The sequence below is a fragment of the Pimephales promelas genome, chromosome 10 (assembly GCF_988280905.1).
Source record: "Pimephales promelas chromosome 10, fPimPro1.hap1.1, whole genome shotgun sequence".
Classification (NCBI taxonomy): domain Eukaryota; kingdom Metazoa; phylum Chordata; class Actinopteri; order Cypriniformes; family Leuciscidae; genus Pimephales; species Pimephales promelas.
This window is the reverse complement of record NC_142778.1, coordinates 4,504,993-4,531,399: the sequence shown is the minus strand read 5'-3', so window position 1 is coordinate 4,531,399 and position 26,407 is coordinate 4,504,993. Positions and strand designations below refer to the sequence as shown.

General features: G+C 36.6%; 1 protein-coding gene across 4 annotated transcripts in view; it reads left to right on the top strand.

Annotated features, from left to right (window-relative positions):
• The window catches only part of cngb1a (cyclic nucleotide gated channel subunit beta 1a), a 36,750-nt gene extending 11,329 nt beyond the window's left edge, over nucleotides 1-25,421 (top strand). For 2 of the 4 annotated variants that reach the window (XM_089135312.1, XM_089135314.1), the window contains 23 exons: nucleotides 25-91; nucleotides 190-214; nucleotides 2,300-2,567; nucleotides 4,062-4,208; nucleotides 4,455-4,496; nucleotides 8,323-8,482; nucleotides 9,289-9,319; nucleotides 12,918-13,131; nucleotides 13,249-13,403; nucleotides 13,503-13,718; nucleotides 14,442-14,650; nucleotides 16,324-16,374; nucleotides 16,470-16,556; nucleotides 16,646-16,710; nucleotides 16,811-16,933; nucleotides 17,025-17,166; nucleotides 18,926-19,085; nucleotides 19,168-19,265; nucleotides 19,657-19,740; nucleotides 19,949-20,067; nucleotides 21,256-21,402; nucleotides 21,831-21,999; nucleotides 24,010-25,419. In XM_089135312.1, the coding sequence (XP_088991438.1) occupies nucleotides 25-91; nucleotides 190-214; nucleotides 2,300-2,567; nucleotides 4,062-4,208; nucleotides 4,455-4,496; nucleotides 8,323-8,482; nucleotides 9,289-9,319; nucleotides 12,918-13,131; nucleotides 13,249-13,403; nucleotides 13,503-13,718; nucleotides 14,442-14,650; nucleotides 16,324-16,374; nucleotides 16,470-16,556; nucleotides 16,646-16,710; nucleotides 16,811-16,933; nucleotides 17,025-17,166; nucleotides 18,926-19,085; nucleotides 19,168-19,265; nucleotides 19,657-19,740; nucleotides 19,949-20,067; nucleotides 21,256-21,402; nucleotides 21,831-21,999; nucleotides 24,010-24,258 (3,028 nt within the window). In that variant the 3' untranslated portion in view covers nucleotides 24,259-25,419. Of the gene's footprint in view, nucleotides 1-24; nucleotides 92-189; nucleotides 215-2,299; nucleotides 2,568-4,061; nucleotides 4,209-4,454; nucleotides 4,497-5,225; nucleotides 5,283-6,071; nucleotides 6,087-8,322; nucleotides 8,483-9,288; nucleotides 9,320-12,917; nucleotides 13,132-13,248; nucleotides 13,404-13,502; nucleotides 13,719-14,441; nucleotides 14,651-16,323; nucleotides 16,375-16,469; nucleotides 16,557-16,645; nucleotides 16,711-16,810; nucleotides 16,934-17,024; nucleotides 17,167-18,925; nucleotides 19,086-19,167; nucleotides 19,266-19,656; nucleotides 19,741-19,948; nucleotides 20,068-21,255; nucleotides 21,403-21,830; nucleotides 22,000-24,009 lie in introns of all 4 variants that reach the window. The other 2 variants (XM_089135316.1, XM_089135313.1) reach the window with 2 other exon arrangements.
• The last annotated feature ends 986 nt before the right edge of the window (nucleotides 25,422-26,407 follow it).

The following is a 26,407-nucleotide window of genomic DNA, read 5'->3' as shown; positions in this document are numbered from 1 at the left end:
CATTATATTTCACTTGTTTTCAAGTATGGTTGGCTGGATTGTACAGGGGTTTGGACGCATGATGCCACAACCAGTACTGAAACCAAAAGAGGTACATTTTGAGCACAAAATAGTATAATCTAAGTGAAAACAAAGAAATATATTTAACAACTAGTCTTCCATTTACCCTTTTCCTTTGTTTATTTGCAGGACAGCTCTGATATCGTTCAAAACGGTAAGTTGTTTAACACATCTTCACACACCTCATATATAATAGGTATAATGACTTCAGACAGTTTTGCAGGACAGGGTTTTTTTTGGCCTCCAAGATTATATTTGAACATATCAGAGCCATTGCTACTGTCTCAAAATGCTTATTTGTAGGGTGGAGGTGTTAACTCAGCTCCTCTTCTCCTTCTGTTTCAGGGGAGAAGGTGATTAAAGCCCCCTAAACATAAGGAGAAGACGACTGGGAGAGTCATTACATCCACACAGAGACAGCGAGAGATGTTCAGACAGAAACACACATCAATATCCTCTAGTTCAATAGAGCTACAACACCAATGAATGTGCTTTTTTTCATGTAAACTTCCTTGGTTGGTTTCTGTTCACTATATTACAGGGGTTCTTTGCTTGCTGGCTTTTAATTATTTAGTGCATTGGCTACCGCAAACATACACGTGCCCAGTCAAGAGTTTACAATGCCATTTGCTACTTTAGATGTAAAGTGTCTGTTTTTGCTCCAGGAATTTAATATTTCTGCCTTTGATTGATCAGATATTCCAGTCCTAAAAAGCACTACAAATCCAAAATGTTCACACTTTAATAAAATATAGTTGTCTTAGTTGTCTATAAATATATAACCATTAAACTAAACATTAAAAACCTTTTAAGGAGCATATTTACACCCTATATTCTTGCCATACAGAGGGAAAAAAACCATAAAAACCTATAAATCCCCATGCCACTAAATGCATTTGCCAATATCTACATTGCCTGCTATAAACGCAACAGTTAGTCTAATGCTTTGAATAACAACCCGTTACCTGTTTTTATCATGGTAAGCATGTTAGCAAAGCCACTGTGCATGATTCATCAACACCAGGCTTCACTACAACATGGTGGAATATTATTATGCTGTATATTGCTGCTGTTTATGTTTTATTGTGAAAGGCTATTGCTAACACAGCACAGGCAGCTACCTTACTTTGTGCGCTGTATGAATTCACTAATAAATAAATGATTTGTAAAAGCAGATTGTTTGTTGTGTGGTCAGAGCAGAAATGTTTATAGTAAAATGCTTGCAAAACTAAATTGTTCTGTATTATTTGCAACTATACAATAGCTCAAATTGTTTGATGCATTTTTAAAATGGATTGCGGAAGAACAGGACGCACGAGAAAACAAATGAAACCCAAATGTAATGTTTATGTAAAGTCATTTATACTTATTAGCATTGGATCATCGAAGGTCAACAGCAAAGACATTGGTTAATATAGTGAGGTTTAATATATATATATATATATATATATATTCATTTTGAGGAACACTGAATCTGTTTTTGTGCGAGTGAGATGAGTAAATTTAGTCACATTTAGTCTAGAGCTACAACATCATGTTCACACACAGCGCATCTGCACTTACGGTTTCTCTCAACATGGAGACTGGAGAGCTGTCAGCCAATAAATGGGAAAACAAAGTAACTTGTGTTATTATTTAAAAAAGGAACTTTGATATTTTGTTGTAAATTAAAAAGTAATGTGTTACTTTAGTAGTTACTTAAAAAAAGTAATCCGATTACGTAACTCGTGTTACTTGTTATGCGTTACCCCGACATGAACTTTTTTGCTCAAGCCATTGTGGCGCTTAGTTTTCCAAAGTCACTACCCACTCAGCATTTTCATTGGCCACAATTTTGACATCGATACAATGGGGAAAAATTACCATTTAGATATTTTTAATATTGTCTCATATCTTGGCAGTAGGTATATTAAGCTGCTGTCACTTTAAGACCAAATGCACTTATTCATTATACTGTTACACATGTGTTTTCTTTCTCAACGTCACCTTGACCAGCCGACAATTGACCCAAACCCCCATTACAACTGGGTTCAAATGCAATCAATGTTATGATCTTTCTATGATGCACATTTTTCCCTACTGAAAGTAACGCCACACGATTTCAATTCAGAGAATGCCATGTCAGTTGTGAAGCATTGACACAAAAACGCTGAGAGACTCAGTAGAAATGGAATTCAAAAGCATTTATTTAATCTTTGGGCCCTGCTGTGACCTTTGGTCTTCCCTGTTGTGGGTGCAGTCTGCATCCTGCAGGACCCGTGTGAGATGGTGCTGGAGGAGGTGGACTCAGACTGGGATGCTGAGCAGAAGGAGCAGGGCTCGGGGCAGGACGTCCTGGTGCAGCAGGAGAACCCGTCTCTGCTGCAGGTGATACCCAACGTCCTTCCACACTTGCTGGCCATGCAGGATCAGGAGGACGCGGAGACGCAGACTGAGCGCTGGACGCCTCTTATTGAGAGCATCAAGAAGGAAGCGGAGGAGACTGCCTTAGCAAACATACAGGAGAGGTGAGTGTGAATTGTTGGGATCCCAGTGACCTTGTGGTAGATGTAACACTGTAAAGTCTGACATACAAATAATAGTCAGGAAAATCTCATGAAGCAGTTTTTTTAACCTTAACACAAAATCTAGAAAGGTCTGCATGTGCGTCTAGTCTAAAAGGCTTATACATTTTGCTTATAAAGTTTCTGTGATATGTAGGTTTAGGGTTTGGGGTTGAGTTAGCACATATACTGTAAAAAAAAAATATCCTGATTTTAATGGTAAAAATTTATAAAAATGCTACTGTGAAAAACTGTTAATTGGTTAACAGAACATACGCTGAATAACTGTGTACATTTAATGTAATTTTACAGTAAAATTTACAGTAAAAGTTTTTGGAAATTGAAAAGTCGGATAATTGATTGACATTCCCACAATTCCATGCATGACACTTCACATTTAATGTGTGTGTTGTTTTTTTTAATAACCGTTTCTTAATAGTTTTTCTTAGCTATTTTCTTTCTAATCATTTATGTACATTATTGTTTTATGTTACATTTACTATTGTTAAATTGATGTTTATTGTATTTTTTAGATTTCATGTGTGTTGCCATGATGGTGTTTATGTGTTTGTGTGAAAGTTTCCGTACATGCGCTGAATATAAATAATCATAACGAATAAAAGTGCAGCTTTTATACATTAGTATTAACTTTCTCAGCTTGTGGAAAAGCTACTTGTGACGAGCATTGATCATGTGACTCATCTCCGCTGTGATTGGTGATTGTCAATTTATTACATTGGCACAAAACAGTACTTCAATAGATCAGTAAATTAACATTATATCAGATAATGAAATACATTTTTTACTGTAAATTTAAGTTAAGCCTGTAAAACCTAAGATGTTGCTTCCGTATTTTTACGGTAAATTTTTTGCAACCTCACCTGCCAGTTTTTTACCGTAAATCTTTTTTTTTTACAGTGTAGAAAATAAACTCTCAGAAAAAAGGTACAAAAGCCGTCACTGGGGCTGTACCTTTTCAAAAGGGAAAACTTTTGTCCATTTTAGGTGCTAATATGTACATTTTAGGGGCTAATATGTACATTAAGATGCTAATATGTACATTTAGGTGCTAATATAGACATTTAGGTGCTAATATGTACATTTTATGTGCTAATATGGACATTTTAGGTGCTATTATTGACATTTTAGGTGCTAATATGGACCTTTAGGTGCTAATATGGACATTTTAGGTGCTAATATTTTTTTTAGGTGCTAATTTGTACATAGTAGGTGCTAATATGTACATTTTAGGTGCTATTATGTACATTTTAGGTGCTAATATGTACCATTAAGGTACCAATATGCACACTTTAGGTACTTTTGAAAAGGTACAGCCCCAGTGACAGCTTTTGTACCTTTTTTTCTGAGAGTGTATTATTAGCAAACCTGCTATAAATTCAGTGGAAGTCTATGCAATATCCTCACTTATATAGTAAAACAAAATGTGTGTGTGTGTAGACTGGAGCAGGAACGCATGGACGCAGCTCGCATGGCGGAGGATCTGGCCCTACAGGCTGCAGAAATGGCCGTCAGGCAGCTGGCTGAAGAGCACACCACACAGATCAACATTAACACGACAAACGAAGAACCAGACAATGCGGATCAGTAAGTGACACACACACTACAAACTCAGTAAGGAATTCAGTGACTGTGTTACACCCTTCCTGCCCTGTTCTGTGTTTGTTAAGACTGAGATCTGTGGTGTGATAAACCACAAAGTGGCTACAAAAATGTATGCGACCAATGCGCTGTCTCTCTCCATCTTTCAATCTATTCCTTTTACACACACACACACACACACACACACTTACAGCATTCAGAATTCACCTGTTCACTGTTTGTTTTACAAAGACTGCCAAATATCCAGGAGGAAGAGAATGAAGAAGACCCAGAGTAAGTGTCACTCTCCCCTTTTCGCTGTTGCTCCTTGCTTTCTGCCAGGGTCCAAAATGAACATTGCCCTGGAATTATAGTTTTAGTGTAGCTTTTAGTCCGTTTCTATTAGCTTTTTGGTCTTTGGTTATTACATTCAAAACGTCTACTAATGGAAACATCTCTTTTACGTCAATGCAAAACAAACATGTGCATATTCCTTGCATTAAACCAACCAAATACACACTCCTGTTAAAGTTTGGCAAACATTTGATCAAATATACAGTAAAAACAGTAATATTATATTATTACTATTTTAAATAACTGTTTTCTATTTGAATATGTTTTAAAATATATTTTATATAATAATTTATTATAATTATATTTATAATTATTTATAATAATTATTATTATTAGAATTTATTCCTGTGATCAAAGCTGAATCATTCCTCCAGTCAGTTCCTTCAGTGTCACGTGATCCTTCAGAAATCATTCTAATATGATGGCTTACTGCTTAAAGAACATTTCTTACGTTTTTATAAAGACATGCATGGCTATTAATTCACTTGCCATTCACATGTGTGACAAAAACATAATTTTGGACCTTGCTTCCAACCCTTTCCTCAGAACAGAGTGAATGTCACAACTCACGATTTGATTGGATGCGAGTTCTTTGCTTGCTTCTCTTAACTGCTGTGCCGTTAGCGTGTCAGCTGAAGTTCTGTTTGTCCTCTCCGGCTCGCCGTACAGGTTACAGCCGTTTCATGAAGAGAGTGAGGAGGAGAGTGAGGATAAAAAGATCACAGAGTAAGACCTTCATCCTCAGAGCTGAGCAAAGAGCTAGCAGGCTTGGCATTACTTGTAACACTTGCACTGATGGCAAGCTGTGTGTGTGTGTGTGTGTGTGTGTGTGTGTGTGTGTGACACACATCATACTTCATCAAAGCTGCAGCTCATGCTTTAGCTGCTGTTTGTTTCCCCACACTGCCTTTGCGGTTCCTGAAAAACTAGACCTGAATTAAGTATGAAGCTTTCATGTTTTTAGGGCAAAAATAAAATAAAATATCAAAGTCAAGATAGGAAAATTTAACTGCATGGCCAAAAAATAAAAATCACTGTAGTGTGTTGTGAAAGTCGGCAAGATATTTGTAAGTATACGCTAAATATTTGGTTTATCACCCAGCCCTTTTTAAACTAAAATGATAAAGATAAGGATAAAAATAATCATAATTAGAGCAATCTAGCCCAGTACATCAAAGCAAACCTCTTCTGAATTCTGCTTCAGTCTCTAAAACGACTAACCATTACAAATATAGTCCCACCTTTGAGCATTTGTGTTATTTTGGGTATGATGTCAGATGCTTAATTTAGGCTTCATCCTGCTTTACCACGTCACTATAAAACATCCTGTCTGAAAACCAGAACGGCTGATGCCAAAAAAGCTTTTAGGCCGAAGCACTTCAGCAGAAGTAGAAGAGTTTCAGACCGGCTGCTGCTGCTGCTGTATTCTGCAGTGCTGATGTAAAGTCATTGAATAAAACTGAAATGTGCACTTTTTATCAACATTTTGCAACCAACTTGACATCCCCTAAACAGTGTCGACATAAAAAGGTATGTTAGACTGGCCTGCATTAGTTTGTGTACACAGATTTTTACCAACAGTAAATGCTTTTATTCTTCTACAACCCCATTTCAGACCATTTTTGTACATGTTAATGCTGTAGTTTTGCGAGTGTGTGTGTGTGCGCATCGGTGTCACTTTCCAGCCGGGACACGCACCCCCTCAGCTGGACTGAGTGCATTATTGCCAAGTGCAAATTGGGCTACTTTTACATTATTGTAACATTGTAACATTTTAACTAATGATGTGTTCACACCGAACGCGCAACATGACATCATGACTTTTGCGTAAACATATCTACGCATAAACACCATCTCTACGCATTTTGAGCTATCCGCGTGTATGCGTGTATGTCTACGCCATTAACGTCCGAGTGATTCCGCGTGTCTGTACACGCTGTCAAATGTCCGCGCGAAACGAAGCAAAATGTAGATCTACATCTGGGGAGCTATGTTTTTCTTTCCTAGGATGGTAAGGGAACAGTCGTAAATGACGTTAACCCCAGTGACGGTTAGGTTTAGGGACGGGGTTGAGGTAAGTCATATATTTATATATACAGTAATAACGTTAAGTCAACGGCGTTCATAAACACACGATTATGCGTCTTGATAGCACGCCAAAAATGGAAATGCGAATTGGCGTGTCATACACACGCTACTTCATGAGATCAGTCTGGAATGCGAATAGAGCGTCAAATACGCGTCTAGAGACGTTTGAACATTTTGAACCATTTCGCGTGTCGGAGATGGGTCTTCTGCATGTTGCCCACTTGGGTCTGGCCTAGTACCAAGTGCAATACTACATGAAATTCATCTGGGCAATTAACAGGGCCGCCATTGTGTAACCTGCGGACAATCCTACATGCGGCCCATTTCATACCCATATGGGGTCCACATACAAATATTGGCTGGGCCGTTGATTGGCTGGAGCAAAAAAGCGTCATGCGAATCTTCCGCTTGATGATGCGTTCTATTACTTATCCGTCTCTGAGATCTGAATCTGAACAGACGTTGCCTAGCAACACGCCCCCTTACCTCAGATTTCTCCTCTCGGACGTCGGACAACCGTGAGGATACAGAGCAAGAATTCCATTTCGGAAGTCAAGATGGCTGCGCCCTGTGTGACTTGTATGAATTGTTTTCATTGTTTTTGAACCGCTTTGGTATTTTAAATGACGATTATAATCACTCGTATTACTGCGTCCCCTGTAGGTATGGGAATCGGTTGTTGTGAGTGCATTTACTAACGTTAAAGCAAAATATGTTTTAAAAATATTTGAAATAAAGTGAACATTTTCAAGTTCAAATGGCTGCGTTTTGATAAGGCGTAGTCATAATATTTTTTTTTAATGGTACTCGGCCAGTGCTACCATTACAACAGCTTTCCGGGTGGCATCCATTTTTTTCTCCGTCTCGGACACGCAAAACATAATAGAACGCTTGAAGTGTGGACGTGACGTCATATCCGAGGTCCGAGTCGGTTCGTTGGCTATAATAGAACGCACCATCTATTCAAATTTGCTCAGAAGACGTTTGCAGCAAACACGTCGTCCCAATTCGCGTCATCCGCGAGGCCCGGAGCGAATGATGCGTCTGTTCGTGTCTTTGCATTGACTTTTTCGCGCAAATAATTAAATTCGCGTTCGGTGGGAACACACCATAAGAATTGCGAGATATAAACTTGCAATTGCAGGAAAAACATCAGAATTGTGAGTCATAAACTCAAAATTGCGAGAATTCAAGATAGGCTATAAACTCGTAAATGTGAGAAAAACAGTCAAAAGCGCGAGTTTGTTTGTGGAGTCCGAATTGCAAGGAAAAAAAGTCTGAATTGTGAGATAAAAGTCCCAGTTACCTTTTTAATGTTTTATTCCTTGAAGGAAACAAGCTTATATACCACACTTAACACTGAACTATAGCATGGAATAGACATTTTGTATTAACAGTAGTCCAGATGGATAGCTGCACCAAAAATAGCATTGATAGTAATGTCGCTATTCCATTAATAACATCATGAATTCACTTTCAAGGCAGCTAGACCTAAAAGCATTCTGGTACAAATCTGATTAGAGTGGTTGATTTGCATAATCCAATCAAACCTTCTCGTCAGCTCCTTTGAGTTTTATCTGGTCAACAGCTACAGATGTGATTGGTGGTTTACCAGACTCTGAATGTTTGTGATGGACTGGTTGTGTTGTCATGGCTAGATTCCTCATACCCTTTTTAGGAGCCTGGTGGACATCTGTCCGGCGGAGCCCTCGCCGCACGAGTCTGAGGTTTCAGATCAGGCACCTCAGAGTCCACCGCCGCTACAAGACGATACGGTCTCTCCAGCTGTGACCACTCAGCCTGAGCGCGCCACATCTGTCCCTCCTGATGCTGTACAGGTAACTCTGCCTAAAATGTGTTAGCACACTAGCATTCGGAAGTTTGGGAGGACATTTGTACTGTATATTTTTGAAAGGTTTTTAATGTTTAATATTTTATTGATTACCATATTTTCCATAGTATAAGCCTTATTTTTCTTTGTGATTTATATTTCAAAGCAATTTATATAATGCAATTATTGGCAAGTATTTTGGAATACCGTTCAGAATATCGTTCAGGTCTTGTGAAGTGAGTGATGTTTGCAGAATTTACGTTTGTGGAAGATTTATTTTTATTTACCAGCATTTACATTTTTACTGAATAATGTCATAAATGTGACTTATACACAAATGCAATGTACCTGGGTTTTTTCCCTCTCTCTCAATAATGCCATTTTGACCAAGTGAAACTTATGCAACTTTTATGGAACATATGCTAATTTACTGTTTGAAATTAACATTTTATCATGTTATTTTTACTAACAATAGCAAAAAAACATTTACATATAATACATTTTGCAGACTTAAAGTGCATCAATGCATTCAAGGTACAGTACTTTCCTGGAAATCGAGCAATGCTTGAGGTACGGGAATGCAAACTGTCAGGAATGTAAACTCACAATTGCGCAATAAAGTTGTCATTGCTGCAAGTAGTGGATTCTTTACTGTATTTTTAAATCAATTTAATGCAACCTTTCAGAAACACAAAAATGATATTGTGATTCTTTTGAATGGAAGCTGTATATACATTTAGACGTGTGGATTTGGTCATATTTTTCTTTGCTGTCTTATGTATGTTTGCTTTTATTAATCTTCTTTTGCTATAGGAAGAGGAACCTCCTGAAGAAGGATGTGAAGGTCAGTGTACAAACAGTGTTGTCTGTAAAGCATTTAATTAATTACAGTTATTTATTAATTTTCCCTTGAAAAAATGAAGTACAGGTGAAACACGAAAAATTAGAATATGGTGCAAAAGTTCATTTATTTCAGTAATTCAACTTAAAATGTGAAATTAATATGATATATGATATACTTGATATATTTCAAGCCTTTATTTGTCATAATTTTGATGACTGGCTTACAGATATTAAAACATTGTCACAATATTCTAATTTTGAATTTGAGGTTTTCATAAGCTGTAAGGCATAATCATCCAAATAATAACAAATAAAGGCTTGAAATATTTTGCTTTGCATGTAATGAGTCTATATAATATATTAGTTTCACCTTTTAAGTTGAATTACTGAAATAAATGACCTTTTGCACCATATTCTAATTTTTTAAGTTTTGCCTGTAAGTGATTACTCTTAATTTTTCTGTAATTTAATTACGGTTACTTATGATGTAATTGCATTAAATAGTGTTTGGACTATAGAACAATTCTATATGAAACAATAATGGATTTAAAATCAAAATGTAACATTGATTGCACATCTATTGATGTGATTTTAATGTAACCTTCTCCCTTTAAATACTTTGTTCAGTTCAAGAATAATTGATTTAATTTCATATTATTTATTTGAAAGAATACCTTTTAGAGAGCATAATTAGTACAATAATCGAATTATACTATTGAAGATGTACAGTAATTAGTAGCTACTAGTAATTAATTACTTTTTTAGTGTAACTTACCCAACACTGGATCCAAGTGTGCATACATCCAACATATTGGTCTAGTTGCAAACATGTTGAGATAGATTAAAGGGATAGTTCACTTTGAAATTAATTTTTGTTATGTTTTAGCTTACCTCAAGGGCATTCAAGATGTAGGTGTCTTTGTGTCTGCAGTATTTTCAATTTTGATATTTTTAGGTCAAACCGTTCTTGTCGGTCAGTCATATAATGGAGGTCTATGGTCACCACCTCAAAGAGCATGCACAGAGAAGTCAAAATTAAACATGATTTAATGACTCGTAAATGTAAGTAATGTAAGTATGGTTTGTGTGAGAAAACGAACAGTATTTATATCGTTTTTGCCTCTTGTAAAAAAACTGTGGTTGTGGCTGTGGCTGTGGTTACAAGAGGTAAAAATGATATAAATAGTGTTCGTTTTCTCACACAAACCGCTCATTTCGTGTCTTCGGCCATCAATGTGTACTTACATTTACGAGTCATTAAATCATGTTTAATTTGGACTTCTCTGTGCATGCTCTTTGAGGTGGTGACCATAGACCTCCATTATATGACTGACAGACAAGAACGGTTTGACCTAAAAATATCAAAATTGAAAATACTGCAGACACAAAGACACCTACATCTTGAATGCACTTGAGGTAAGCTAAAACATACCAAAAATTAATTTCAAAGTGAACTATCCCTTTAATCAAGTCCTGTTGATGTTATGAGGCTTTAGTCCTGCAGATCTAATCAAATGAACTGAATCTGTTGAGATCCAGTTTGTACAGTTCCAGTAATTGAACCGGTCTACCTATCTGCAGTGCCCGCTAGCTGTTCTGGCATAAAGAGCTGGTTTCTTCGCATCCCGCATGCTTCCACATGTCTGAGCAACTTCCATCTGCTGAAAAACAATAATGTCCCCTTGCCCGAGATGCCCTCTGATCTCCTGCTGCTGTACCAGGAGATATCCCAGCTTCCAAAGCAAGCCAACCAGTGCTTCCAGAACGTCCTCCATCGCCTCAACATCCTCAAGCCCACGTAGAACGCCTCAGCAGCAGCATGTAGTCTTTGAGTTAGAATCTGTAGCTAGTGGATTTACATCTTAAAATACCAACTGTCATCCCATATAAAAGTGCCCTAAAATCCATCCCATCCCACACTTGACACCCATATACGGTTTTGAAGTGCCCTACACACAGAGAGACACCAAACCTTCAACAATCTCTCAGGTGAACTGACTGTGCTAGATAACGCTGTGCTGTCTGTCCTGTGCCATTGATTTTTGATAATGTTACTGTTATTGTTTGCTATTGGCATCTTGCAGCCAGTTGAGGAGAAGTGTGCTGTTACTTGAATGTAGAGTATGTTTTTGCCTGGTGGAGAGAGTAAAATGGGTGAAAACCCCCCTTAGATTATATTGACAGTGTTCAGACTCTGACTGCTCCTGTGTTGGGCCCTTGGGGAAATTCACTCGCATTTGTGACTCGCATAGATGTGTCCAAGCTGTGAAATGTTTTTTCGGAGCACATGTGAGAATAAAAAAGTCCCCAAAAGTCCTTAAAATATGTTAGAAATGATGAAATTTAAGGTCCTTCATCTTTTTGAATATACATTTCATAACAAGAGTCCTGATATAAGGTCCACACTATGCTTTATTGTTTTATTATTAGTAGTATTTTGGTCATTTTACACAATAAACTGTATCTGACATAATTTAGCATAAACTCTTGTAACTTCTGTCTGGCAAGACCAGTCACAGGAAGGAAAGACTAAAAACATTATAGAACACTTTATTTAATATATATATTTTTACTAGTATTGACACAATAATATTTATATATATATATATATATATATGAAGAGTTCAGATGCAAAAGCCTCTAAGTGCCATTTGAAATTTTCTTCTAAAATTATCATTTTTATCAAGCTTGTATATTTAAGTTCAGTAATTTCACTTAAATGGCAATGAAGATTACCTATTAATTGTCATTTAAGTGAAATTACATATATTATATAAAAATTACATATTATATATATATATATATATATATATATATATATATATATATATATATATATACTATATATTAGGGCTGTCAGACGATTAATCCAAAATATCCAAAATAAAAGTTTGTTTTTACATAATATATGTGGGTGCACTGTGTATAATTATTTTGTATATATATAAATACACACATGCATGTATATTTAAGAAAAAAAATGTATTTATATATAAAATATTGATATTTATTGATATTTATATATATAATATAAATTATATATAAATCTATATACAGTATGTACATGAAAATATTTCTTAAATATATACAAGCATGTGTGTGTGTGTTTATATATATAAATAATTATACACAGTGCACCCACGTGTATTATGTAAACACAAACTTTTATTTTGGATGCGATTAATCGCGATTAATCGTTTGATAGCCCTAATATACATATATATATATATATATAGAGAGAGAGAGAGAGAGAGAGAGAGAGAGAGAGAGAGAGAGAGAGAGATGAGAAAAATACTTACCAAAATTTTATTTTAATATGCAAAAACAGTTTTATACAAAAACCTCTGAGGAAAAGTGTACACTGACTACAACTTAATCAGTTATTAATATTTTCTTGGTTTGTTCTGTATTGAGTTTACAATTTTAAAGAATGTGAATGTTCCACTCGGGGATTCAATGCTGTGATTATTTTTTTATCATTTTATGTGTCTTTCTGTGGTATATGGTCATAGTTTATTCATCTCTTAATATCCATTTTACGTGCACAAATAATGTTTTTCAAGATTTCAACGCTAATATTTCATTGTATGTGCTCTCAGAAAACAGCCATGTGACGCCAGCAGTGATGGTAGAGGAAGTGAAGGATGGAGAAATGACCGTTCCCACAATCATTGTCGCACCAGAGTCAGACTTAATGACCCTCACTGTCACTGTAACAAATCTGACAGAGGAGGAGACGGCTCCTGCTGAGGAACAGGAAGGCGGTCGAATCGAGACAGATCCCAACATGACTGATCTACTCAGTGTGGACGAGTGAGTCTTTAAAAAGACAAATATTTTCTGTCTCAAAACTCCTTAGACTCAAAAATATATATATAATTGATACTATACGTGGCATGACTTTCTCCAATATGTTGTCATTTCCTGTAGAGGCCTTGAGCGGCCCATGTCTGCGGCCAGTCAAACAAGTATGGTTGTGAATGAGCGACTGCAGGAGCTGGTCAAGCTGTTTAAAGGGCGAACAGTTCGTGTGAGAGAGAAACTGACTGATCCAGACGACTCTGATGAGGAAAGCCCTTCAGCATGTGAGTCGACTTGTATTAACTCTTTATTTGACTGTTATTAGTTCAGTAATGTAAGGTCAAAGATAGATACTTCCTTCACTTTTGATATTTGAACCCTAGCTCCTGCCAAAAAGGCTGCTGATGCCCCGCCTCCTCCTCCTCCTCCTCCTCCTGAGGAAAACAAAGAAGCTGATGAGGAGGCTGAAGAGGAGGTGCAAATCTATGAGTTTATGGGATACAAGTTCCCAGTTCCTCGAGTGAAATTACCCGAGATCCCTGATTGGCTGAGAGTTATACTGGACTACCGTTTCCCGTCCAGCATTGATCCCTTCACAGGTGAGATCTATGCTCTATGGATCACAATGGTCCATTGTTTTAATAATTAATATTGAAATCAACTACCTTATTTACATATCATATTATTTTTTTATTTTATTTTTATATAATAATAGCAACGATCCAAAAACGTTACCTTTACTAATCCACTGTGAAAAAGAAGGACACTTCTTCTGGAAATTATATACTTTAAAAGAATATTTGTGTAAACTGGATGTAATGTTTTTGGACACTTACAGTAATTGTATGTTATTTACAATTAAATGAAAATGTATTAAAAATGTTAATTTATATTAAGTGCAGTTAGTTGAACTTAAGCACATCTTTATATGCAATTTCTTACATTTTCTACTGTCTTCAAAATCGTGTTATTGTGTACTGCTGAATGTACTGAAAAGCATATTAAATATACATAAAACTTTTAATTTGACATTACAATATGCAGTTTTAAATGTCTAAGTGTGCTAAGAAACATTCAATAAACTGTACACTACTTAGGGGGCCTTTTATTTCAATAATACTATATATTATACTCTACTGTATTATCTGCATGTACAGTTTTTTTTCACATTCAGTATTAAAAATGAAGCACACTTTCTTCCTCAAGGGATATGAATTATTAAGTGGACTTATAAAAAGAATATTAGAAACAGTTACTGTATGACATGACCTCTTTAAAACGATATACTGAAGATGCAACTATGCTGATGGATTCTTTCACAGATTTGATCTACGTGGTGTGGCTGTTCTTTGTGACGTTTGCGTGGAACTGGAATGTTTGGCTGATCCCCGTGCGTTGCACTTTCCCGTATCAGAACTCGGAGAATGTTCACTGGTGGCTGCTGATGGACTACATCTGTGACGGCATTTACATTCTTGACATCGTGGTCTTTCAGCCCAGACTGCAGTTTGTGAGAGGAGGGGACATTGTGGTGAGCAAGAGTTTTGAACACCATATCTATTGTTTTATATGAAATCTTGTTTCCGCCACGGAATTTAAAAAAAGTAAAAAAGGTAATTGCGATTGTGAGTTTACAGTATATCTCACAATTCTTAAAAAATTTCCTCAGAGTTGCAAAAAAAATTGGAATTCGAACTCGCAATTTCTGAATATCTGGGGGGGGGGGGGTGCTGTATATTAACTGCAATTTCAAGTTATAAAAATAGAATTGCAACAAAAAAAGACAGATATGTGCGCTGACATATTTCATACAAAAAAACTTGTTTAACTTAAAAATAAAAAATAAAAATGTATGGTGTACCTCAAGGATCCGTTCTTGGTCCACTTCTGTTTCTAATCGAAATGCTTCCTCTTGGTCAGATCTTCCAGTGTCATGGTCTTAATTTCCATGGTTACGCTGATGATACACAAAATGTATCTTATCTTTCAGCCTTTCCCTTCCATCACTTCCTGTCTACTACAGTAGATCTCAATTTGTGGATGGGTCAAAACTTCTTAAAATTAAATACTGACAAAACAGAAATCCTGTTAGTAGGCCCTAAATCCCTAAAAACCACAGACCTTATTCTACTCATAATTTAGTAAAAATAAAAAAAAGCTTTATTAAAACTTGAGAGAACCTTTGGTAAATTCTGAGAAATAAAGTCAGAATTATGCAATACAAAAACGTTTACACACGTTACATGCAATTGTGAGAAATAAAGTCAGAATTGCGGGATGTAAACTCGAAATTCTGAGGAAATAGTCAGTATTGCGAGATATAAACTAGAAATTACTGCCTATAAACAAGAAATTATTGTCTTTATTTTATTCAGTGGCGGAAGCTTCCATAGTTTAATGATTTCAACCGAACTAATTTCATGTTAAAGGAGTAGTTCACTTTTTAAAAAAAAACTTTTGCTGATAATTTACTCACCCCCATGTCGTCCAAGATGTCCACGTCTTTCTTTCTTCAGTTGAAAAGAAATTAAGGTTTTTGATGAAAACATTCCAGGATTTTCTCCATATAATGGACTTCATTGGGAACCAAACGGTTCAAGGTCCAAATGAGAGTTTCAGTGCAAACTGCAAACTATTCAAAGGGCTTTAAACGACACCAGACGATGAATAAGGGTCTTATCTAGGACACTTCGAGTCATGACTCGAAAAAAGATTTGTTCATTTTGATGAACGAGTTCGAACAGGAGAGTCACGAACGCGCATCACAGAACAGAGCAAGACGAGCATTTGCGCTTATAAAACTTCAACTTTTTTATTTATTTTTGAAATGGCCGATCGTTTCGCTTGATAAGACCCTTATTCATCGTCTGGTGTCGCTTAAGGCGCATTGAAGCTGCATTGAATCTCTTATTTGGACCTTGAACCGTTTGGTTCCCAATGAAGTCCATTATATGGAGAAAAATCCTGGAATGTTTTCATCAAAAACCTTAATTTCTTTTCGACTGAAGAAAGGAAGACATGGACATCCTGAATGACATGGGGGCGAGTAAATTAAACTACTCCTTTAATTGTTTTGCTTGAAATTGTGCTTTTTTTTAAACAAATGTCACAGGTTTAATATTTTGTTGTCTAATGCAATGACACTCATAGGCCACTGTTTCCTTTGCTTTGTTGATTGCATGTTTTATGTTTTTTCTTTCTAAGTGTGACAAAAAAGACATGAGAGACAACTACATGCAAACAGATCGATTTAAGGTAAAACCCTTTATTTTCCACTAAAATCTATGCATTGACACTGAACAAATAACTTCAGCGTGTTATTAACCTTCGGTGCATGCTGGATGTTTCAGATGGATGTGATCAGTCTCTTTCCACTGGATGTCCTGTACGTCTTCACGGGTGTCAAATCACTCTTGCGGTTTCCTCGCCTTCTGAAGGTAAAAGAAAAACATGCCGTCCGTAATCACTTCCCACTGTCACACACAAATATCCATAAACTCACTCTTATTCTGTGTCCATTTTGCAGTACAATGCATTCTTTGAGTTTAATGATCGTCTGGAGGCTGTCATGAGCAAAGCATACATTTACAGGTACGACCGCTAGAGGTCACCATAACACAAAGCGAATACCTAAAGGGACAGTCCCCCTAAATAATGAAGTGATTTTATTATCACTGATGTGTGATTCCAGGGTGATCCGTACGAGTGCGTACCTGCTGTACTCTCTGCACTGTAATGCCTGTATTTTCTATTGGGGATCTGACTATGAAGGACTGGGTTCTACTAAATGGGTCTATAATGGCAAAGGAAACAGGTGACCTCATCCATCCCAATGCTTTACTGAGTGGTGTGTTGTGCACAGTGTACATAATGTAAAATAATGAGTCGGTGTTTGTGTCCCACAGTTATATTCGCTGCTACTACTTTGCTGTGAAGACTCTGATCACCATCGGGGGTTTGCCTGATCCCACCACTGTCTTTGAAATCGTCTTTCAACTGGTCAACTACTTCGTGGGAGTCTTTGCTTTCTCCATCATGATCGGTCAGGTGGGAGACATACATGACAGAACTTTTGGGTCAATCTCATGGTCATATTTGTCACGTGGCTGTAATGATGCGCACAATGAAGGAGTAGAGAAACAAAAATAGTCCTGGATCAATAAATCCACAACAACAAGAAAACTCTGGAGATAGCTGGAGAAACAGTAAACAGACGATACCAGACTTATAAAGGGCTTATATACACAGAGGATGATTGACTGAAACAGAACAGGTGTTAACCAATCAAGAACCAAGGAGATCTACAAGGAACTAAAACTAAACAAAAAGAGCATTCGTGACAATATTTCACTCTAAAGTCAAACTAAGTCAAGTCACCTTTATTTATATAGCGCTTTTTGTAATATAGATTGTTTCAAAGCAGATTTGTAGTGATAACAGGAAAATAATGCACCAAATTTTGGTTCATTTTTGTAAAAAGTTATTAACTAATTTATATATACTGTGTTGTCATCATCCAGCTTAGTTCAGTTCACAATATTTTATTCCAAAGTCAAAAGAAAGGACAAAGAAATTATGTTTTTATTCTTCATATAGTATACAGTATGACTAATTTTAAGACCATAAAGTAAAATTATTTTTATTATTTTGACAATTCTTAAAAAAAACTCTCATTAAACGCATTTTTATACAATTTATACTACGATTGCAGATTATTGTATTAGGCTATCTAATCAGCGTTATTATAGTTAACTCCGACTAAAACCATTTAAAAAAATGCGATACTTGAATAAAATAAACTTTAACTGAAATAAAATAAACCATTAAAATTACATTTCAGACAATTGCCAAGGCAGCGTTTCTCATTTTCATTTAGTTAAATTGATGTACTAAAATATCTAAAACTGAAAAAATAAATCATATTAGACAGTATTACAAAAAAAAACAAATTAAAATAACAAAAACACACAACAAAATTTAAAATAAAACTTAATACAATTAAAAGGAAAACAGCGAATATAAATATAAAACTAATTATTAAATAATTAATACTAAAATAATCTAGGGAGAAAAAATGTATCGTCCATATTACCAGACTGACTATTATTTGTGTTCATGCAAATTTTAACCCTAAAACCGTATTCTGGACAAATGTTGATTTATTTTTAAAAAATACTTCCCTTGATCTGAGCGGTACAAGACTTGGCTACTTTTCCTAAGTTTGCCTCCTGAACACTTACAATTTTTTTTTTTACTCAATTCTACAATGTTAAGTCGGTGAAAATAAAACTCCTTAATCTTGTATTTGGGTCAAAAATGGGCACCCATAGAAATGAATGGGAAAAACTGTAATTTAGAGCATTCTAAATAAGCCAAAATAAGAAACCAGGTGACATAAAAGTCACTACATCTTTAGGTTTAGCTTTTAATGTAGTTTAATATAGTTAAAAAAAAAAAATGTGAATAATTTACATAGAAATTATGGTACTTTTTGAAGTAATTAAATTCAAAAATACCCCCGAAATAAAAAAAACACCATAAATGGATAGACAAAACTTTATCAAAGACAGTAATATAACATTTATAATAAATAAAAATTAGGATCACACCTGAGTCCTCCGTGCCCACATTTGTCCACAATTACAGGATTAAGGCCTATAAAGTGAATGCGGTTTGAGGGCTACGCTGAAATACATCCGAGACATGTTTTTGTAAAATTCACAAAATTCATACCATCATATCAACAGAAAGCTTTAAAACATGTGATTTCCACTACAAAAAACATCAAATCTCTGTGTATTCACAGATGAGAGATGTAGTCGGAGCCGCCACTGCAGGTGAGGCGTACTACAGAAGCTGTGTGGACAGCACCGTCAAATACATGAGCTCCTACAAGATCCCCCGCGAGGTCCAGAACCGAGTGAAGACCTGGTACGACTACACCTGGAAGTCGCAAGGCATGCTGGGTAAGCAGGATCCGACTGCACTAAAGACCTTTACATGCGTCAAGTATGTTTTGGCTGTGTTTTATGATCCGTTTGTCTTCAGACGAACAGGAGTTACTTGTACAGCTTCCAGATAAGATGCGTCTGGACATCGCGGCAGACGTAAACTACACCATCGTCAGTAAAGTGGCGCTCTTTCAGGTGAGTATCTATTTCATCATTCACTCTAATCTTTCTTTCATGAACACACACACACAGAGAATGACAAAGTCTGATTTAGTACCGCTAGAAAAACAGATCATTCCAGTTTAAAGTGGTCAAGCTGGTTTGTTGCTGATCCATAGTGGTCTACTAGCACTAACCAATACTAAGAATGTACCCTATCCTACACATTTTACCATTACATTTTTTGTCATTTTTAATCAAATTTAATAACTTGCTCTACCTCTGAAACTCCTCCTTTCCAAACTGTTATATAGACATCACTCCTCGCCATCCAATCAGTTCCCAATGGATTAACTCATTTTGTTTCTCATTGAACGGGTTGTGAAAGGTTGTTAATATTAAAGTCTTTGACTCCTGTTCATTCCAGGGATGTGACAGACAGATGATATTTGACATGCTCAACAGGCTGAAATCTGTGGTGTACCTTCCTGGAGATTTTGTTTGTAAAAAAGTAAGCAATATGGCACTTTTCTTCTTCTTTTCTTTTTTTACTGTGCATGTGCTTTGCTACTGGCTTGCAAAAACATTTCAAAACCTCAGTATATGGCCATATATGAAGGTTGTCTTAGTAAAGGTCATATCAAACAGCCACCATGAAAGAGCCTTTTATCTGTCAGCGTTTTGAACTGACTCTTGTCTCGCTCGGCTCTGATGGTCAGGGTGAGATCGGTCGAGAGATGTACATCATCAAAGCTGGAGAAGTGCAGGTGGTTGGAGGGCCTGATGGGACCACGGTGTTTGTGACTCTGAGAGCTGGCTCTGTGTTTGGGGAAATTAGGTGAGTAATGATCACTGATCAGGTCAGTTTATATTTTTGACATATATTGTGACCTCATGGGAAAGAATACTGTAAAAAATGAGTCAGTGAACCTGAAAACCGTGACAAAAGGTAGTTCACCCAAACCTGCCATATGTTGAATTTAAATGTTTACAACTGTGTTTGATTATTATATCTAAAGATGATTAGTGATTTAAGTTGTTTTTTCAACAAATTCAAAAAAAACTGTGAAAATTTTGTTATTTTGTTGAATTTAAATTTACTTTAAAGGGATAGTTCCCATTGTTGGAAACTTTTAGGGATAGTTCCCCCACACAAATGAAGATATTTTTGATGAAATCTGATATTTCTGTCCCTCCATTGACCGCTACATAACTGAGACTTTGACGCTTCAAAAAGTTCATAAAGAGATCATAAAACTAATTCAAATGAATTGAGCAGTTTAGTCCAAATTTTCTAAAGAGACTCGATTGCTTTATATTTTGAATAGATTGAATTTAGGCTTTTATTCAAATTTAACCAGTCATCAACTCACAAATCAGTTGTGGTAAACGGAAGTTCAAGCAAGTTCACTTGACATGCAAGAACCAATGAGGTTCATTCTCGTGTTACGCATCACATTTGAGCTTCTGCAAGAACCAATGAGGTTCATTCTCATGTTACGCATCACATTTGAGCTTCTGTAAGAAGTTGAGCTTCTGTTCATGTTCACTGATCAATTTTTAAATGTGAATAAAAACCTAAATTAAATCTGTTCATAATATAAAGTGATCGAGTGTCTTTGGAAAATTCATATGGATTAGTTTTACGATCTCTTTATGAACTTTTTGAAGCGTCAAAGTCTCAGTTATCTGAAGATGAATAAAAGTCTTACGTGTTTGGAATGACATGAGGGTGAGAAATTATTGACACAATTTTCATTTTTTGGGTGAACTACCACTCTAACCTTTTATATTATGTACCATCTGACAGTGTTCCCTGTACAGTTTACAGCTTTAGATTAGATTAGATCAGAATGAATAGATGTTGAATTAAAATGAAATCCGAATGCAAACAAATCAAGAGCTTGTGATTCGTAATCAAATCATAAAATCAATACCCAGCCCTATAATGGAGACATGCAGTGTAACAATGTGTTATCTGTGAAAAGCCAAACAGACTGTTTTTTGTGTGTGTCCACTCCATCAGTTTGCTGGCGGGTGGTGGTGGGAACCGACGAACCGCTAACGTAAAGGCCCATGGTTTTGCTAACCTCTTCATCTTGGATAAGAAGGACCTGGCAGACATCTTAGTACACTATCCCGAGTCCCAGAAGCTACTGCGCAAGAAGGCCAAGTGAGGGGATCAGATCTCAAACCTCAACCAAGAGCCCCAGCAATCCTCACACACACACACACTTCACCCAGCGCAGTGGTCTGAGCCATTTACACCTCTGTATCACACTCACAGATCTCCTAGTGCCTTGTTTGCTAAATATCGTCTCTTTCTCTCTGTGTACCCTCATTTCTCTTTAATGAAGGAGGAATTAGTGTTTGATTTTGTTAGTTTGGAGGCTATTGAGATAATGAAAAAGCATGATCCGTTGAATCACATGATCTGTTCACCCGTGGGACCAATTTACTGTGCATGTGTGTTGAATGATGTTATGTAAATGCTTGAGATCCTCAAACCTTATCCCTGAAACCTGTTTCAGTCTCAGCAATGCACATGATAGTTTACAACTCAATGTATGGCCATCCTAATGAGTTTGTCTCCCTTTATAGGAAAATGTTGACCAAAGATAAGAAGCCTGCAGATGAGAAGGTTAAGGAGACGGGTGAGGTCATCGGTGAGCGGCCAGAGACCCCCAAACTCTACAAGGCTGCCCTAGAGGTTGCCAAAGGACAAACATTTTCCAAGCTGAAGGAGTCATATAAGGGAGCAACTCTAGAGGTATTTACATCCTCTATTTAGATGCTTTAGGACAAAAACATACTCTGAAGCCAGAGAAGAGCTCTGGTTGTAATAACTAAAAATATTGTCCTTCCCCATAAGCCTAAAATCAGATGTTTACCTGTTTATTCCTGGTATTAAGACGCGCTTTGGTCGATCGGCTCACAAGTAGATGAGGGATACACATTCCCGTTTTCACATAGCGTTCTAATTTTTTTCTCACCGTCGTGACTTTAGATCTTGCAATTCTGACTTTATTTCTCAGAATTGCGGTATATACATCCAGAATTGCGTGATATAAAGTCGCAATTACGTGTTATAAATTCAGAAATGCGAGATATAATGCCAGATTGCGTGATATAAAGTCAGAATTACGAGATATAGTCAGAATTATGAGATATAGTCAGAATTGCGAGATATAAAGTCAGAATTGCGAGATATAAAGTCAGAATTGCGTGATATAAAGTCAGAATTGCGAGATATAAAGTCGCAATTACGTGTTATAAAGTCAGAATTGCGAGATATAATGCCAGATTGCGTGATATAAAGTCAGAATTACGAGATATAGTCAGAATTATGAGATATAGTCAGAATTGCGAGATATAAAGTCAGAATTGCGTGTTATAAAGTCGCAATTGCGTGTTATAAAGTCAGAATTGCGAGATATAAAGTCGCAATTACGTGTTATAAAGTCAGAATTGCGAGATATAGTCGCAATTGCGTGTTATAAAGTCAGAATTGTGAGATAAAAAGTCAGAATTGCGTGATATAAAAACGCAATTACGTGTTATAAAGTCAGAATTGCTAGATATAAAGTCAGAATTGGGTGATATAAAGTCAGAATTGCGAGATATAAAGTCAGAATTGCGAGTTATAAAGTCAGAATTGCGAGATATAAAGTCAGAATTGCGAGTTATAAAGTCAGAATTGTGAGATATAAAGTCAGAATTGCATGTGGAACAGTCAGAATTGCGAGATATAAACTTGCAAATGTGAGTAAAAAAGTCTGTATTGTGAGATAAAAACAATTCTGTCTTTTTTTTCTTGCAATTGCGACTTTATTTCTCAGAATTGCGACTTTATATCTTGCAATTGCGACTTTATTTTTCATTACTGCCACTTTATCTCGCAGTTGCGACTATTTCTCAGAATTGCGAGTCAATATCTCGCAATTGCGACTCTTTTTTTTCAGAATTGCTACTTTATATCTCGCAATTGCGACTTTATTTCTCACATTTCTGATTTCATATCTCGCAATTGTGAGATTTTTTTTTTATGTATTCAGTGGCGGAAACAAGCTTCCATACACAAATAGTATTACTTAATTTAACATGATTAGTTGCGTAGTATGTAACTACATTGGAACCAATAACGGTGGCTCTTTATACAGTAATTTCTAATTAAAGTGCTCTGCTCTCAATCATCCAGGTTAAGTTCTTCATCAATGTAGATTGCAGCCCCATCTGTTGTGTAAAAATAATCACTACATAATTGTTCTGGAAATCGTGCTTTTTTGCAGTGTTTTTGTGTTGTTTTGAACGTGCTATAAATTGGGCACATTTCCGTGGACAACTCTAGTCTGGGACCGAATGCCAAAAACCTGTGAATTCAGACATATTTAGTCACGCACTGTTTTTCGCCGACTATATAGTAGGGAAGTATGTGATTTCCATGCCAGCCAGGACTGTCCCCGGGAAAACTGGGAAAGTCTGGTTACCCTACTGTAGAAGAAGATGTTATATTCTAATGCACGCTATAGCGCCCCCTTGCAGCAGCACAGAGAAAGCAACAATTTTGGAACACAAAAAAAGATTGTGTATAATATAGAAGCTGGAAACGTCCTTAGTCATCTTTATTTCCCATAACCCTCCACCCCTGGCTAAAAAGACATTTTGAATCATTTTAATCTACTGTCATTACAAACATAAATTATTGGCACATCCCAGCTTGTTGATATTTGACCAGTCATGCCCCTTCACTTCTTTTGTCTATCCTCTCTTTCTCTCTCAGCCGTCCACTTCTGGCTCCGGCATGACCTCCACAGGTCCAGTTCCCCCTCCCTCCCCAATGCACCGACGCTCGCCCATTCCCCGGCCTCGCATGCAGGATGATGATGACATGGTATCAGAGACCACTGACAGCACCATGATCATCCGCATGACTCCCCGCGTTGAGGGAGAGGAGATCCTCACCGTGGAGGTCGGTCCTGGAGAGGGGGTGGAAGGGGAGGAAGAGCTGAGCAAAACTGAAGACAAGTGAGAGAAAAGAAGAGGGCAAGGACAGAGGAGAGTACGGATAGGGTAGAAAGCCCGAAGAAAAGCCCAATGCACACAACCCTTGTCATGCTTTCTGTATTATTGTGTTGGTGAAATTCCTACACGTTCCTACACAACAAGGTCATGCCAAACTGGTTTTCAAGACTACCTTTGGAGAACCTCTAGGTTGGTACCTTTTCAAAAAAGGACAGTTCCCTGACGAACCCATACGTTCCTGCTATAACTCTCAGGGCTGTTAATGCTTCTTCTAGTAACCTCATCATAAGACAAAGATTTTGAGGCATTTGAAACATGATATATGATATCTGAAGCACTTCCATTTTGAGGTTCTCGAGAGGTAAAAAGTGTATAACCACAGTACTGTGTTACATTATTTTATGAAAGTGAAATGAGCTTCTGGGGAGTATTCCAGAAAGAAGGGTCAACTTACTGTCATATAAATTCAGAACTCTCGGTTTATTAACTCTCACCTTTCTTATTCGGTTATCGCTTCTAAAACTTTGTTCAGTCCAATCAAAGGAAATCACAAATAAATGCATCAAAGTCACCAAGGAAATGGATGCTAAGAAGAAGCACGCTTTATGTTGCGTTCACGCCATGTCGTAATTACCGTGTGCACGTGATGTCTATTCGTAGCTGTTCACGTCCTCGGACTATGAATTACGCAACACCTAAATCAGTCTGCAGAGGTGAGCGGTTCTGCAGTCATTTTTAATGATCATGTTCTAATCTTTAATCAGTGTTTTTCTTACAGTAAACCAGGATTATATTGTTTATTGATGCTAAATTTATGAATTAAAAAAGAAAGACTGATTGATTGAACAAAAAACAGTGCTTGCAAAGATAATATGGCTGTATGATTTTTTATGTAGTCATTTTGCATTTTATTTTATTTTATTTATTTATTTATTTGACAGGGACAATGCAAACAAACATAGTGTCAAGACCAAGCATGTCACTAAAGTGTTGCATATAAAGTTTATAGCTATTGCTAATTTTCAACTCCTGTCCCTGGAAGGGCTTTTATACACAATAAAATTTACATGATTAGCTACTTCAGTAAAAAAAAAAAAAATAATAATAATATAAACATACATACATATCATATACAACTCTAATAATTAAATATAGTTAAAAATGAGTGCAGTTTTGAACCAATTTTTCAGCCTGGAAATGAACATCTTATAGTCAGACAGTCTTGATTTCAAAAGGTTTTATTTATTTGTATTTATTTATTTATTATATTTTTATATTATAGAAATACATTATATCGAAAACTTTTTGAATGCAGATCCATGATGTGTGAGTGAGAATAACACATTAAAATTAAAGTACATAATATACATTGCTTTATGAAATAAAAAAAAAAAACATGATCATATAATATGATATTGTGGGAAATCTGTCATCCCAATTGAAGCCTCATCAAGTAAGAAACCTCATTCAGTACCTCTGAAGTAAATTAATCCTGAAAGTTACCTCAGTTTTGGGAACCAATAGTTGAGGTAATGTGTTTACTTATCTGTAAACTTACCCGGGTATGTGACATAACCTGCTTTCTGGAATAACCCCCTGTGGCAAGCAGAGCGGGGCCTAGAGCCGTGGGAACGGAGCAAGGCCGTTGGCGCAATTGCTATTGACCGTCACCTGAGTTCCCACGGCTCTTGGCCCCGCCCTCCTTCCCACATCCACCAACATTACTCACTGCCATTGGACAGATAATCGAATATCCCCTCCTCAAAGTCCCAGCATTGGTTGAGGATGAATGGGTAATGTTTTGAAAGCTCCACAGTGTTAACATTTGTCAGTTGACTTAACCTGTTTGCTCACCTGTAGCAGTATTTCAACATGGGAAAATGACACTTCCCTTTAAGGACTATGCTAGATGTTTAGGACTGAAGGGCCATTAGGGTCAGCTGAACTCTCTGTGTAATGGAAAGTAATCTTGACTATTTTCCACAGCACATGCTGCTCTAACTCCAAGACTGCCTGCTGCTCTGCATTTATTCCAACATCCTGTCTGTTATTGCCTTAGCGGATTCCCTCTGTACAAGCTCTTGTACACACATTTACACAATGACCTTGTACAGTTATTTCTAGTCAAAATATATGTGGTAAATGTATAATTCACC